Here is a 12,491-nt window from a genome sequence, read left to right as displayed (position 1 = left end):
TTCTTCCACAGTAACAAAGAATAAATCATTCATTCCTCACATGTGATCAATATGTTGCAGTTTGCAAAGCACATTTTCACTTACAATTTTAATTAATGGCCATTATAGCCTTCTGAGTCTCACCCGTGAGAAGCAGGGCAGGGGCATCACCTCCCTCCTTCCAAATCCCATGTTCTTGTTAATGTAGCCAGCAAATTATTCACGGCCATGCTGGTCCCACTATAAAAAGTGCTCTCACTGTGTCCCAGCCCGAGTCATCCTGCATCCTTGTGGGGCAGTGGCTGTTTTGTCTTCAAAATCCAACAGAAGTGTGTGAAGCTCTGGAGGTCCAGATCTGATCATTTCTCTCCCCTCTGTCCACAGGATGGCACATTTGGGCCAAACTGCAGTGAGCGCTGTGACTGCAGCCATGCTGATGGCTGTGATCCTGTCACAGGCCACTGCTGCTGTCTGGCCGGATGGACAGGTAACCCCTTCTGCATCCCCACCAGCCAGGACCTGGGAAACTGGGCTCTTGGTATTCTCCTTCTTCTCTTGACTGCTCCCTCCATCACTACTTCTTCTTCTTGCTCCCTTAAATAGGCACCTTCCCCTTTATTTCCTGGGCTTCACTTCTCCATTCCATCCCATTCGAGAAAACACATATTTATTGAACACCTATTTGCAGGCTGTCTTCTACAGGGTAGGGGCACGCTGGTAAAGAGTCAAACAGATGCTGACACCTGGTGGCTGTAGGTATTTGTGGAAGATATGGTGGAGGGACAAGGAACTTCCTCCTTAGCCGGGCTGCAGCCTTTGTTCTCCACAAGCAGGAAGTTTCTGAGCAGCTCAAGGCCAGGCACACAGCTTCCTCTGCAGCATCTTCAACCTGGCCCCCCTTGCCCTGCCCTCTGGTACACTGGCACCCTAGACGCTTAGCTGGAGCCACATAGAAATCCACTTTAATTTTTCATTGCCTTAATTTCAAGTGAGCCGATAAGATTTTAATGACATCTGGTACTTGAGAAATTCTGTCTTTGATGGACAACCTTTCAGCAAAGCCTCTGCTGTTCTAAAGCTAATTTCCCCAAACATGGTTCTGAAGTCATTTCAAAGGAGCGATTGATGACATGAGGTTTATCATGCAGAAGGACACCAAGGAGAGGTAGGGAGAGGATGGGGTACAAGCCCCAGCCTCCCTCCCAGTGAGTCCTCCCCACCCCCCAGCCCCCAACTCCCCAGCCCCCAGCACACTGCTTGTACCTTTGCATGACACCAGTTTTCCTGGGCCCAGTGTGTGCGTGTCTTTACCCCTTGTCCCCGTGAACAACAGGCTTCTTCTCCCCCCCCGCCCCCACAGGCTTCTTGATGACTGGTATCATGTCTAATTCATCTTGCCCTGCACACAGTAGGTGCTTACTACACACTTACTGAGATAAATTGAAATAAGCTGGCCTATAACCATATACTGTATATGGTTTTTCCTCCCAAAGTTAAGGAGACCTTGAACATGATCTACTTCAATCTGTTTACGTGACAGATAAGAAAAGGGAGGTGCCCAAGTTCTCAGGAAATTTGTGACAAGGGATGGAAGACACAGGATTGCATTTTCAGGGGGAGCCTTTTATTCACTGAATTAGCATTTCCTGACTCAAGCAGTCACCAAGTCTTTATTTGGTACCTACCATGTGCCCAGCACTGTGTCAGACCCGGCAAAACTCACACACAGCAGTAGTCCCTGAGCACCTATTATGTACCAGACATTGTGCTGAGCACTAGAGATGCAAAAAGGACCAAGCTCGTATCCCTGTCCATTATAAGCACCAAAAAAGGAGGGTCAAATGTGTTAGGAAACCATAGTCCCTGTCTTCAGGTTGCCAGCAGGGGAGACAGGACTCATGTATGAAACATTCAGATAATAGTGGGGGACAAAGCTGTATGCTGGTGATTGTAAATTAGATGCTTGAATCCCTGGGAAGACATCCAGGAAGGCTTTCTGGAGAAGGCGGGTCCTAAGCAAGTCCTGAAGGATAAGGGGCTGCTGAGTTGCTGCTGGCCTTGTGGCATGAACTAGAGGTCACAATATGTGGATTCTTAGCCCACCAATATAAATGCGTGGAGGGTTCCTAGGGATTAGAAGGGAGGGACCTTATTATCCACCTTCAACTATAGGGAAAACAGGGCCTAGAGAAGGTAGCTGATGAAGCTATGTGTCTTCATCAGCTGTAGTTTGAGAGCCTAGCCCCAGGCCAAGGTCAGCCCCTTTGACCACATTAATAAGTCCCCTTCTAGAATTGGGCACGCCACACAGTGGGAACCCTAAGCCCTTCTCCCTGCTTAGGTCCCAATGTCTTATTTTCCAGGTAGCTCTTAGGATATAAAAGAAGCTCAAACGTGAGCCCCACTCCCACAGAACCAGGCCTAGAATAGAATAATTGCCAAATCCTATAACCCATTGAGCCTTTGCAGTCACCTGCAAACTGGGCGTAACCACCTTGTCCCTGTGGTTTTAATCTCCAAGACGAGGACCCTTTTCTGACATGAAAACATTCTAAGGACCCCACATATGAGAATAGCTGTACTTTTAATATACACCATTTAGGGGGAAACAATAACAAATCACTGCCATAAATTCAGGGTGTTTTATGCAGGGTGCTTTGCAAGCAGTGTGTTTTATTAATCATAGTAACATCTGCATATAGTTCTGGGGGAGAGCTGGGTCTACGTGTGATCCACAAGCTTGGTCAGCTGGCAAAGAATGCTGGATATGCAGGTGGGTGGAGTCCACCTTAGTCCCATGTGCCCTCTCAGGAACAGCAGTGTCCCTCAGCCTGCAATCTGAATTCTGGGTTTTCAACAACCATAGGCAAAAGTGTTCCTTGGGACAGATCATGGCTTCTGGTTCTGCACAGCTTCGTGGTTTCCCCGTCCAGGCTCCTGTCCAGTCAACCGATGGTGCTCATCCAAGATGCACTGCTTGTGCACCTGACACTCCACTGGGAGAGACCTCCATCAAGGGGTGAAATGGGGCTGCCAGATTCTCACTGGGGAAACAGCCCATAACCTGAGGAGAAGCCCCCACCCTTGCCTTCCACATAGAGACCTAGTTCCTGGAGAGGAGCATCTGAGGCCCGAAGCCTGCCGTGGACTGGAGCGTTGACAGGGAGGGAGTGGGGTGCTGGGCTAGGGTGAGGCACTGGAGGATGAGTGAAGCCTGTTGCCTCCCCTTCCTCTCTCGCCTCTCCAGCCGTTTCCCCACCAGCCTGGATGGGCTTGTATGATTCCAGCCTCCCTCTTTAATTGGTCACTCCATTCTCCCACTGCTGCTAGGACTAGCACTGTTCATGGGACCTGAGTGTCTTCCTACCTTTTTCTTTCTCTCAAAATCCCTGTCCTTATAACAAGGCAGGCATGATTTTTATACTAATTCTGCTCCTCTCTGAGCTTCTGATATTCACCTTCCAAAGCCACACAGGTCTCCAGGGCCCACCCAGTCCATTCACCTAATTAATACATTTGAGACTAGAAGCCTTTCTGCCTGGGAGCAAACCCCACTCCAGTGCTGGGGCCTCCTGCCTCAGGCCTTTTAAAATTCCTTCTTAGCCTTTGGAGGTAATCACCCTTAACACATTCTTCCTCTCTCTCAGCTCAAAAAGAATGTGTAGGCCTTGCTCCTCTTTCTTATTGAGAAATTCCATCCATTCCCTATAGGCTGCCCTTTGGCAAACTGAGGGTCATTAAATCCATTTGTTGGGTCACTACTAGCTTTTCTTTCTTTCTTTCTTTTAAATGAATAGAATATATCACAGTGCAGAGAAAATATCAGAGTGCATCATACACAGTAAGTTATTTTTCAAAGACTTGGTTTCTATTATGCATATATGTGCACTTATGATATAAAGTACATACTGCACTGAAGACTGTGGTCCAAAGAACCTGGAAAGATACCACCCACTCTCTGGGCCCTGCCCAGGAGCTGGCTGTCTGTGACCTAGCAAGAACCAGTGGCTCCTGGGCTAACGTGAACAGGCATGTAGCTCACTCCTAGCTTGGGGAACAACCCCCCCTCCCCCAATTAGCAGCACTCACTTGTTCCAGTTGGTTTCTCCCAAGCCTAACCTTGGATACCAGCTAATATGTCAAAAATGAAGGGGGCCCTCCATGAACTGGTCCCTTATTCCCACAATCTCATCGCTTGCTGTATCTCACCTTTACACTTTACAGTGCAGCCCCATGGGCAGTCTTTTTTTCTTTCAAGGCATGATTCTCCCTCCTGCCTCCTATTCTCTGCATGGAAGGTTTCCTTTATCTGCTCAGTTTCCCTTTAGCCCTCAGGACTCAGTTTCAGCATCGCCTCTTCCTGGAAGCCCTCCCTGATAGGCCACACCTTGGCTGGGATTTTCCTTCCACATTCCCACATACACTGTTTGCCTCCACCTCTTCATGCTGCCCACTGTCCTTCCTTTTGCCCTCGCCCCTCTTACCACTGATCTGAGCCTGCCTCTGGCCCACAGGCATCCGCTGTGACAGCACGTGCCCACCTGGTCGCTGGGGCCCTAATTGCTCTATCTCCTGCAACTGTGAGAATGGTGGCTCCTGCTCCCCAGAGGATGGAAGCTGCGAGTGTACCCCTGGCTTCCGAGGACCTTTATGCCAGAGAAGTAAGGCTGAGCCCCTCTACCCCCATCCTCCAGACCTCAAATGGCTCGTCCTCCCCACCCCTTCCCAGCTGGAACTAGTTCTGACCTGAGAGAGGTTGGGTTCTCAGAGTCGGCCCCCATCAAATACCTCCCTCGAGACCCCTCTCCCCCTAGCTTTCTGTCCCCAAGTTCAGGGTTCAGATCACAGCTCCTCTCTGCAGAAAGAGGCCCTCCAAGGAGCAGGGTGGGCGTGGCTCTCCTATATTTTTGAGGAGCTTTCCTTCAACACTGTGTGGGACCGTGGTGGTGCCCAGGCTGGCTGGTGCCCCTTGGGCTTCTGACCACATCTCTGCTTCACCCTCAGTCTGTCCCCCTGGGTTCTATGGCCACGGCTGCGCCCAGCCATGCCCCCTCTGTGTGCACAGCAGTGGGCCCTGCCACCACGCCAGCGGTACCTGTGAGTGCCTCCCTGGATTCTCTGGAGCTCTCTGCAACCAAGGTACCGTCTCAGGGCAGGACGGGGCAGGGGAGGCGAGGTAACCTGGGAGGGGAGTGGCAGGAAGGAAGGGTTTGGGGAACTCCTCATACTCTACAGAGACAGCTCCTTGCCTCTTCAGGGCCTGGGCTTGCCTTTCTAAGACCCGGGCACCAAAGCGCATGAGACAAAACCGTGATGCAGTTAAAGGCACAGGCTCACAGAGGTTAAATCATCTCTCCATGGTCTTACAGCTAGCAAGTGGCCGGGCGAGAAACAAATTCTGACTCCAAAGCCCACGCTAAATGGATGAAACGTGAAATAAGTGTAGGTGGGGTCCACGTGGCTTATGTGGGGGCCAAGTGGTAAAGACAGAGAATGCTGTGGGAGCTCAGAGGAGTGGGCTCTGGCTTCAGCGGGAACTGGCAACTTTCCAGGCCTTCCAAAGTCACCCACTAATCCCACACCCTCCGCTTTCCTGTCTCAGCTGCAGAGTCCTACACCAACTCCCAACCTCTCCCACTCAGCAGGAGTTGAAAAGGTAGAGGAAGCTTATTAGCTTTGGCGTGCTGCTAACCTGGCCCTCTGTGGGGGAGAGGCCCGATCTGTAACATTTGCAAATTTCCATGATACAATATTCCCACCTGTGGCTGATTCCAAGGTTCCAGTGGTTTAACGCTGGTTACAGAAATCCTGAATATCTAACAACAGCGCAAAGGTAGAAGCTGGCTCCAGCACAGACCATTGCTCATTGCTTACTTAGACCAGGACAATGTGCGTTTGGGGGTACGGCTCCATTCTGTGCAGGACTTCACTGGGTCTTAGCTTGAAAGGCAAAGAAGGAAGAAAGGCATTCGAGTAGAGGAAGCAGGCTGGGCCATGCACAGGCGAGTGGACACACGACGGTCCAGCAGTAGGGACAGCTGAGGGATGGAGGAGCTGGAGGTGGGAAAGGGACTGAGAAGGTAGTCAGGGCCTGCAGAACAGCTTTGGACTCAAGGTTGCAGAATTTGCACTCCAACCTGTAAGTTTACCTTAGACAAAGGTAAACTTAAAGCTAAAAGCAACTTCAGGGTCACCTGTGCAAGAATCTCATCTGGCCTCTGCTTAAATATTTCTACTGAGAGCTCACTACTTCCCAGAGAAGAGATTCTTTTGATAAGTAAGCACCACTGAGCTGGGCTATTTTTCTAAGTGCATGGGCCGTTAATATGTATGAGTGAAAAGTTTACTCCATGATGCTTTGAGGTCATGAGAAGTTTGGGCCCCAGGGAAGCATATGTGACAGTTTCATTTGCTTGCAGCCCTCCTAGGACAGTTTAATCACAACCTGACACATGGAGGTTTACTTATTAAACATCAGAGACCCGGCCATCAATACAGATAGGCTGGATCTAAATTAAGACCTAAGCAGCCCGAGGAGTAACTCTCAGATCCTGTGATGTCTGATTTATCACCCGCTGGCCTAATGAGTATTTTCCACATATAGATCTAATACAGTTTGCTATTAATGGCAACTGCCCTGGTTAAGTCTCAAACCTTGTAAAAAATTGAACTGACACTTTCTAATGACCAGCTTTCCAGCGAGTTACAAATTACAGGCATTGCTTATGCAGAATCATTAAACGTAGATTAAATACAACCAGATGTTTTCTTTTCACCAGCCCCCCTTCTCTCCATCACCCCTCTCTTCGCCTCACTCTTGATTCAGCTAAGAAGTCGACCAATTAATGTATTAGACTGATCGCATTAACAGCTCTGTGGGTGAATTTGTCAGTCTTGTGTACGTGAGAAAGACTTCGAAGATGAGACTGCCTTGTAAGAGAAGCTGAGTTGGTTTTGGAGATGGGAGTAGATGGAGAGGCTCTGGTCAGGACTCAGGGATGGGTTCCCCAAATCAAGCACCTCCCAGAAGAGGTGGTGCTACATGCTTTTCAGGAAGCTGAAGCCAGAGCCTATGTTTCAAACAGGTGAGATGTGTGTCATCCTCCTGGCAGCGGACCTGCCCTGGAAGAAGCTGGGGGTTTTGCCAGGAGCACAGACCCCAGCCAGCCCATAGCTATTAATGCACAGCTTGAAGTCAGTGATTGAGGCTTATCACCCCCATTTCAAAGATGAGGGATCACTGGGAGGAGTGATGTAGTTTGCACAAAGGTACTTAGCCAATAAGAGGCAGAACTTCCCACTTGTGTGACCTTGGTCAAGTTACTTAACCTCTCAGAACCTCAGTTTCCTCATCTGAAGTCGAGTTAATAAAAGGGAGTACATAATAATGAAAATATATAATGAGTATTACAAGTGTAATTGAACTCGTACTTATGAAGCACTTTGAGTAGGGTCTGGTGCACAGAAGTGCAATGAAAGTGTTCTTTGAACAAAAGTAAAACTATGACCCAAACCTGAGGCTTTCAGCTGGAGAGCTTGGTATACCACGCTGCCTTTATTATTTGTCCCAACCACGAATTGAGAGGAGTGGACACAGAACTGAGGCACCAGGTGCCTGCAGTCTGGTTGGGGAAGGGCTGGCAGTATGAGTGCCAGGCAGTGGTGCATAAAGGACAGTGAAGCCCAAGGTTTGAGAGACCTGGGCCCTGGGGAAGTTGCTTCTCTCCAAGAATCAAGACCTCCCCATGCTTCTCCCTGTGGCTCAACTAACTGAGGGCCTCAGGAATTCAGGAGCTCCTCCCCCGTACCAGGAATGCAAGGAGGCCTTCTTGGAGGAGTAGAGTTGGATGGAACTGAGCTTTGAGGAGAGCATGTGGAACTGAGAGGTACTCAAAGGGACAAGAGTTTCCAGCGGAACCCCCTGGAAGGTCGCTGCTCCTAGGGTCTATTCTGGCCACTTTGCAACATTTTCTGAGTATTGGCTGTATGCCAGGCACTGTGCTGGGCACTCAGACCCAACAAAGAACAGGACAGCCAGGTCCCCTGCCCACACAAAGCCTCTGTGGTGGATCACCCCCAATGTCCTCGGCTTGGTAGGAACTCACTGGCCAGCAGTGGTCTCAGGATCGCAGATGAGAAACAATGAGTACCCCAAACACTGTATTTTGTCTGGGAGGAGGAAAGGTGGCTGATTTCTCTAGGGGAAAAGAGCCCCGATCATGCCTTCCAAGCTCCTTTTATTGAGGAGGGTATCCAGGGGATATAGTCAGGATACACAAATCATCAATCAATTTCAAACACTTGGATTACTGTTAACAATCACTGATTACTGATAACAATGTAAGGAACAGAGTGAGCATTCTGCATCACAGTCTGTTAAGACAATCTGGCACTATGGGGACATCAGGTGCAAAGCTTTATACCCCTTCCAGGTATTTGATATCACACAGGGTCCATAGCTAACTTAAGAGATGAGAAAAACAGAGCATGCTTCAAAGCAGAATCTGCATTCTTTAAACCCAATTCCCACAGGAACCCCTGAATGGGCTTTTGGGTCATGCCTCCCTCCAGCCTTCCTGGTCTTCCAGTCAAGACTTATCGGCCACTTAGGGCAGGATGGCGGCGGAGAGGTTGGTTAGCTTGCGGCGGCTACAATTCCCAAAACCATGCTGGGAAGCTGCCTACAAGCCTCTAGTCTGGAGGGGGAAATTCTGAGCTCAGTCTTTCCCAGAATAACTTGAGAGCCAAGTTGGGGGGAAGGGGTGGCCAATGTATTTCCACACATCAGCCACCATACCTTGAGTGCCTGTTGTTCTACCAGGCATTTTGGGGGACACGAACATGGGTGGAACTCAGGCCTGGCCTGAAACAGGCTTATAGTAACAGAAGGCCAGGGAAGAAACTCAAAGAGTGTTCTAGAAGCTCAAACAGGGACAAATAGCCCCTCAGAACAGAGAAGAGAGGTGAATCAGGTAAGATAAAGTTCAGCTAGAGGTGACATAAAAACTCAAAATATCTGGACCTACAGGGAGTAGATCCAGAAGTAGGCCACTAGGAATGGTAGGGCAGATTACAAAGATGTCAGAGACCCAGGTTCCTTGTGTCTGGTTGTTAAGCCATCCTTAACACATGGCTTCCACGTCTGATGAAAGACAACTCCTTAAGCTCTAGCCATGTCACCCACAATTCTTATCCATAATCCACATTGTCCTTCAACAAGGACAGGCAGAGAGACGTGCATTTCCACTTACCATTGGCCAGAATGTAGTCACATGCCCATACCAAGCTATGCAGAAGCCCAAGAGATGAAGTCTTTATTCCGTGTGGCCACAGGCCCAACTAAAACTCATGACTTGACTAAGGAAGAAGAGAATATTGAAGGACCAGCCACCTCCTACAGAAGGATCATGCAGGGGATGACATTTAAGATGAGTCCTATAGGCAGGGTAGGATTTCTGCAGCTGGACATGAGGGTCAGGGAGCGGCTGGAGCAAATAGAGGCATGGGGTGTTTGGAAAGTGGGGTGTGAACCAGCAGCTCGTGTGTGTGGATGAGGTGGATTAAGGACTCATCTCTAGGACCCAGATTTTATTCTGGGGCAATGGGGAGCCACTGAGGATGCCAGGCAGGGCAAGGGAGTGCTTTAGAGTGCTGAAGCTATATGAAGGGGGAGGATGGAGTGCAGGGGAAATGAAAGGTAGGAGCTCAGTTAAGACTCAGCCCTAGTCCTAAAGTTGCTTGCAGCCCAGCTGAGGAAACCAGCCCTTCCTCCACGGCCCAAGGAGTAACTCCTCTAGGAGGGGCTGAGACCAAAGTCCTGCAAGTGACTCAAAGTGCAAATACCATGGAAGCTCAGTGAAAGAGGCTCCCTGTGGACTCAGGGGGGCCCTCTTGAGGACGGGGTCGGGGTCGAGCTGAGGCTTGAGAACAAGTCAGATCTGCAGACAGAGGAAACAGGTGGGGAGCGGTGGACATTGGGGGCCAGTCCTCCAGTAAACGGCAGACAGACCTGCCACCGGCATTTGTCCCCCTCCTTCCAGCTACAAACAACTCTCTTCTTTATGGCTATGGGGTCAGGGATGCCAGCAAGAGTGTGGTAACGGAAAGCAGAGGCTGCGGAGCACTGCAGGGAGCGCTGGACTGAGTGCAGCGGTGGGACTCCCAGCCTCTCCACTTGTGTCTGTGAGACCTCAGCCAAGGGATTCTACCCCATGGGCCTCCATCTGTTCCTCCGTCAGAGGGGATCATTAATAGAGCCTTCTGAGGAGTGCAGCTGTGGGCACAAGAGGGGACCTCACTCATGTGCAAATGGAGAAGGTGGGCAGCTCCTAAGCTGATCCTCGACCCCAGGGTGGTCACAGCTTTGGCCTGGGAACTTCTGGGAATGCAGCTGTAGGTGGTGGTCTAAGTACTGGGGAGAGGGTAGGTGCCAGGCTGTCCTGTGCCCACAGTGTGTGCTGGAGGGCACTTTGGGCAGGACTGTGCCCAGCTCTGCTCCTGTGCCAACAATGGGACCTGCAGCCCCATCGATGGCTCCTGCCAGTGCTTCCCTGGATGGATTGGCAAGGACTGCTCACAGGGTAAGCTGCTGTCTCCTGGGATTGCCCCCCAATCCCAGGGTAGGGCTCCAAAACACCCCATTCCTTGCCCCTAGTACCTCTACCTCCCAAGGCTGAAATCTTATGCCGATAGGCATGTCCACCTGAGCCCCACTTAGCTCTCTAGCTAACATGATGGATTATTAGGATTGATCACTGGCATTATTAACTGCCAGTATCAATGTATTGATATCACTGGTAATACCATTAATATTAATACTGATAATACTCCATCTGCACCTGAGAAGAGTAGCCCCTAGGTTTGGATGGAGAGGAAGAGGGGGCAGGGGCTGGCATGCTGGAGCTTGGGAGTAGGGAAGTGAGGTGAGGGCAGTCACCTTAGAAGAACGGGGGCATCTTCTGGGTGGCCCATGTGAATGATGTCCTGGACACCATAAGCCTGGATGATATAGCACGGAGGTAACAGAGACCCCCAATCTAAGGGTGAAGACCCACACTCTGCCCTGTGTAGCCTCCTGGCTGAGGGTGAGACCCAGCAGGTACCCCTTCAGGAGGTCCCAGTTGGATGGTCTGGCCTGAGGGGACTTCCATTCTGATGAAGACACAGGTGCCATCCTCAGGGAGCCCACCAGCCAGAAGAGCAGAGTCCCTACCCTGGGAAAGTTTTCATCCTCATGGGGAAGTTAACACAGCGTTCACACAGTAAACTGCAATGTGAACCACACACACCTACACATTCCAAATGAGTCAGTCCTCTGGGTGGGAAGGTTCAGGAGCCCCCAGAGCTGGGAGAGTGGCCAAAGATCTGGGCCTAATGGGAATCCTGGGAGACTGGGCCAAGAAATGAATGGAGAAATTCTGGGAATAATATGGTAAACCCCCTGAAAGCCAGGAAATGCCACCTGGCATCTTGGCTCTGACATGTACCCTCCCTTCCTCTTCCTCCCTTTCTGTCTGCTCCTCTCTGCCTTGCCCTCACCCTCTGCACCCCATCTACCCCCAGCTTGCCCACCTGGGTTCTGGGGCCCTGCCTGCTTCCACACATGCAGCTGCCACAACGGGGCACGTTGCAGCGCCGAGGATGGGGCCTGCCACTGCACCCCTGGCTGGACTGGACTCTTCTGCACGCAGCGTAAGCTCCACCTCCTGGCCTCCCAGCTATTCAGAATCCCATGCTGCAGCCTACTGGCTGCCTTGGGCATTGTCTAGGGCTGCAGCCCAGGGAGGGAGGAGGCGGGGCCCCAGGGGTGGGAGCCCCCCACCCCTAACCTCTAGGATTGAGCTTGCCTCATCAGGGGTTGAGGAGCCCAAAGCTCTGGGTGGTCAGGGCTCTACGTTTCCCCAGCAATCATGAAGGCCAGACCCCCACCCCCACCCCCTGGACAGTGGCGCCCAGAGCGAAGACAAGTGGCCTGTTACTACACAGCCAGAAGACACCAGCCTGGCTTCTGGTTCCAAGGCACCTTTGTCCAAAGGCCTCCCCACCCCCTCGGGTGAGGGTTCAGAGCGTGGACATGGCCTGGGCGCACGTTCTCACTAGTTCTCACCTCATGCTTGGAGGGGGTGGCGGAAGACCGGTTTGGCCCGGGCCGCACCTCCGCAGTTGCCCACCCCCCTCCCTTTCTCCAGGCTGCCCAGCAGCGTTCTATGGGAAGGACTGTGGGCGCGTGTGCCAGTGTCAGAACGGTGCCAGCTGTGACCACATCAGCGGCAAGTGCACCTGCCGCACGGGCTTCACCGGGCGACACTGCGAGCAGAGTAAGCTGTCCAGGTCCCTGACCCTGGGCTCAGGGCCAGGCCTCCGCCTCCTACAGGGGACGCCTTCCCCTTCCACATGCACCCATTCAGGGCTCGGCACACCCTGCTCCCTTGACTGCTGGAGAAACTGCCAAGGAAAAGGGCTCAAGGTCATGCCCGCAGTGGTGTCTGGAGTTTCTTCCTCCCAGTAGGTGG

General features: G+C 51.4%; 1 protein-coding gene across 1 annotated transcript in view; it reads left to right on the top strand.

Annotated features, from left to right (window-relative positions):
* Positions 1-12,491, top strand: part of MEGF11 (multiple EGF like domains 11) — a 224,000-nt gene that overhangs the window by 194,408 nt on the left and 17,101 nt on the right. Inside the window, exons 12-17 of the mRNA XM_090268354.1 lie at positions 364-466; positions 4,494-4,640; positions 4,984-5,118; positions 10,431-10,559; positions 11,542-11,670; positions 12,168-12,296. Of these exons, the coding sequence (XP_090124480.1) occupies positions 364-466; positions 4,494-4,640; positions 4,984-5,118; positions 10,431-10,559; positions 11,542-11,670; positions 12,168-12,296 (772 nt within the window). The remainder of the gene's footprint in view (positions 1-363; positions 467-4,493; positions 4,641-4,983; positions 5,119-10,430; positions 10,560-11,541; positions 11,671-12,167; positions 12,297-12,491) is intronic.

The sequence above is a fragment of the Furipterus horrens genome, unplaced genomic scaffold (genome assembly GCF_987537825.1).
Source record: "Furipterus horrens unplaced genomic scaffold, mFurHor1.1.pri manual_scaffold_3, whole genome shotgun sequence".
Lineage (NCBI taxonomy): Eukaryota > Metazoa > Chordata > Mammalia > Chiroptera > Furipteridae > Furipterus > Furipterus horrens.
Note: the sequence above shows the minus strand (reverse complement) of the source record. Positions and strands in the feature narration are given on the sequence as shown.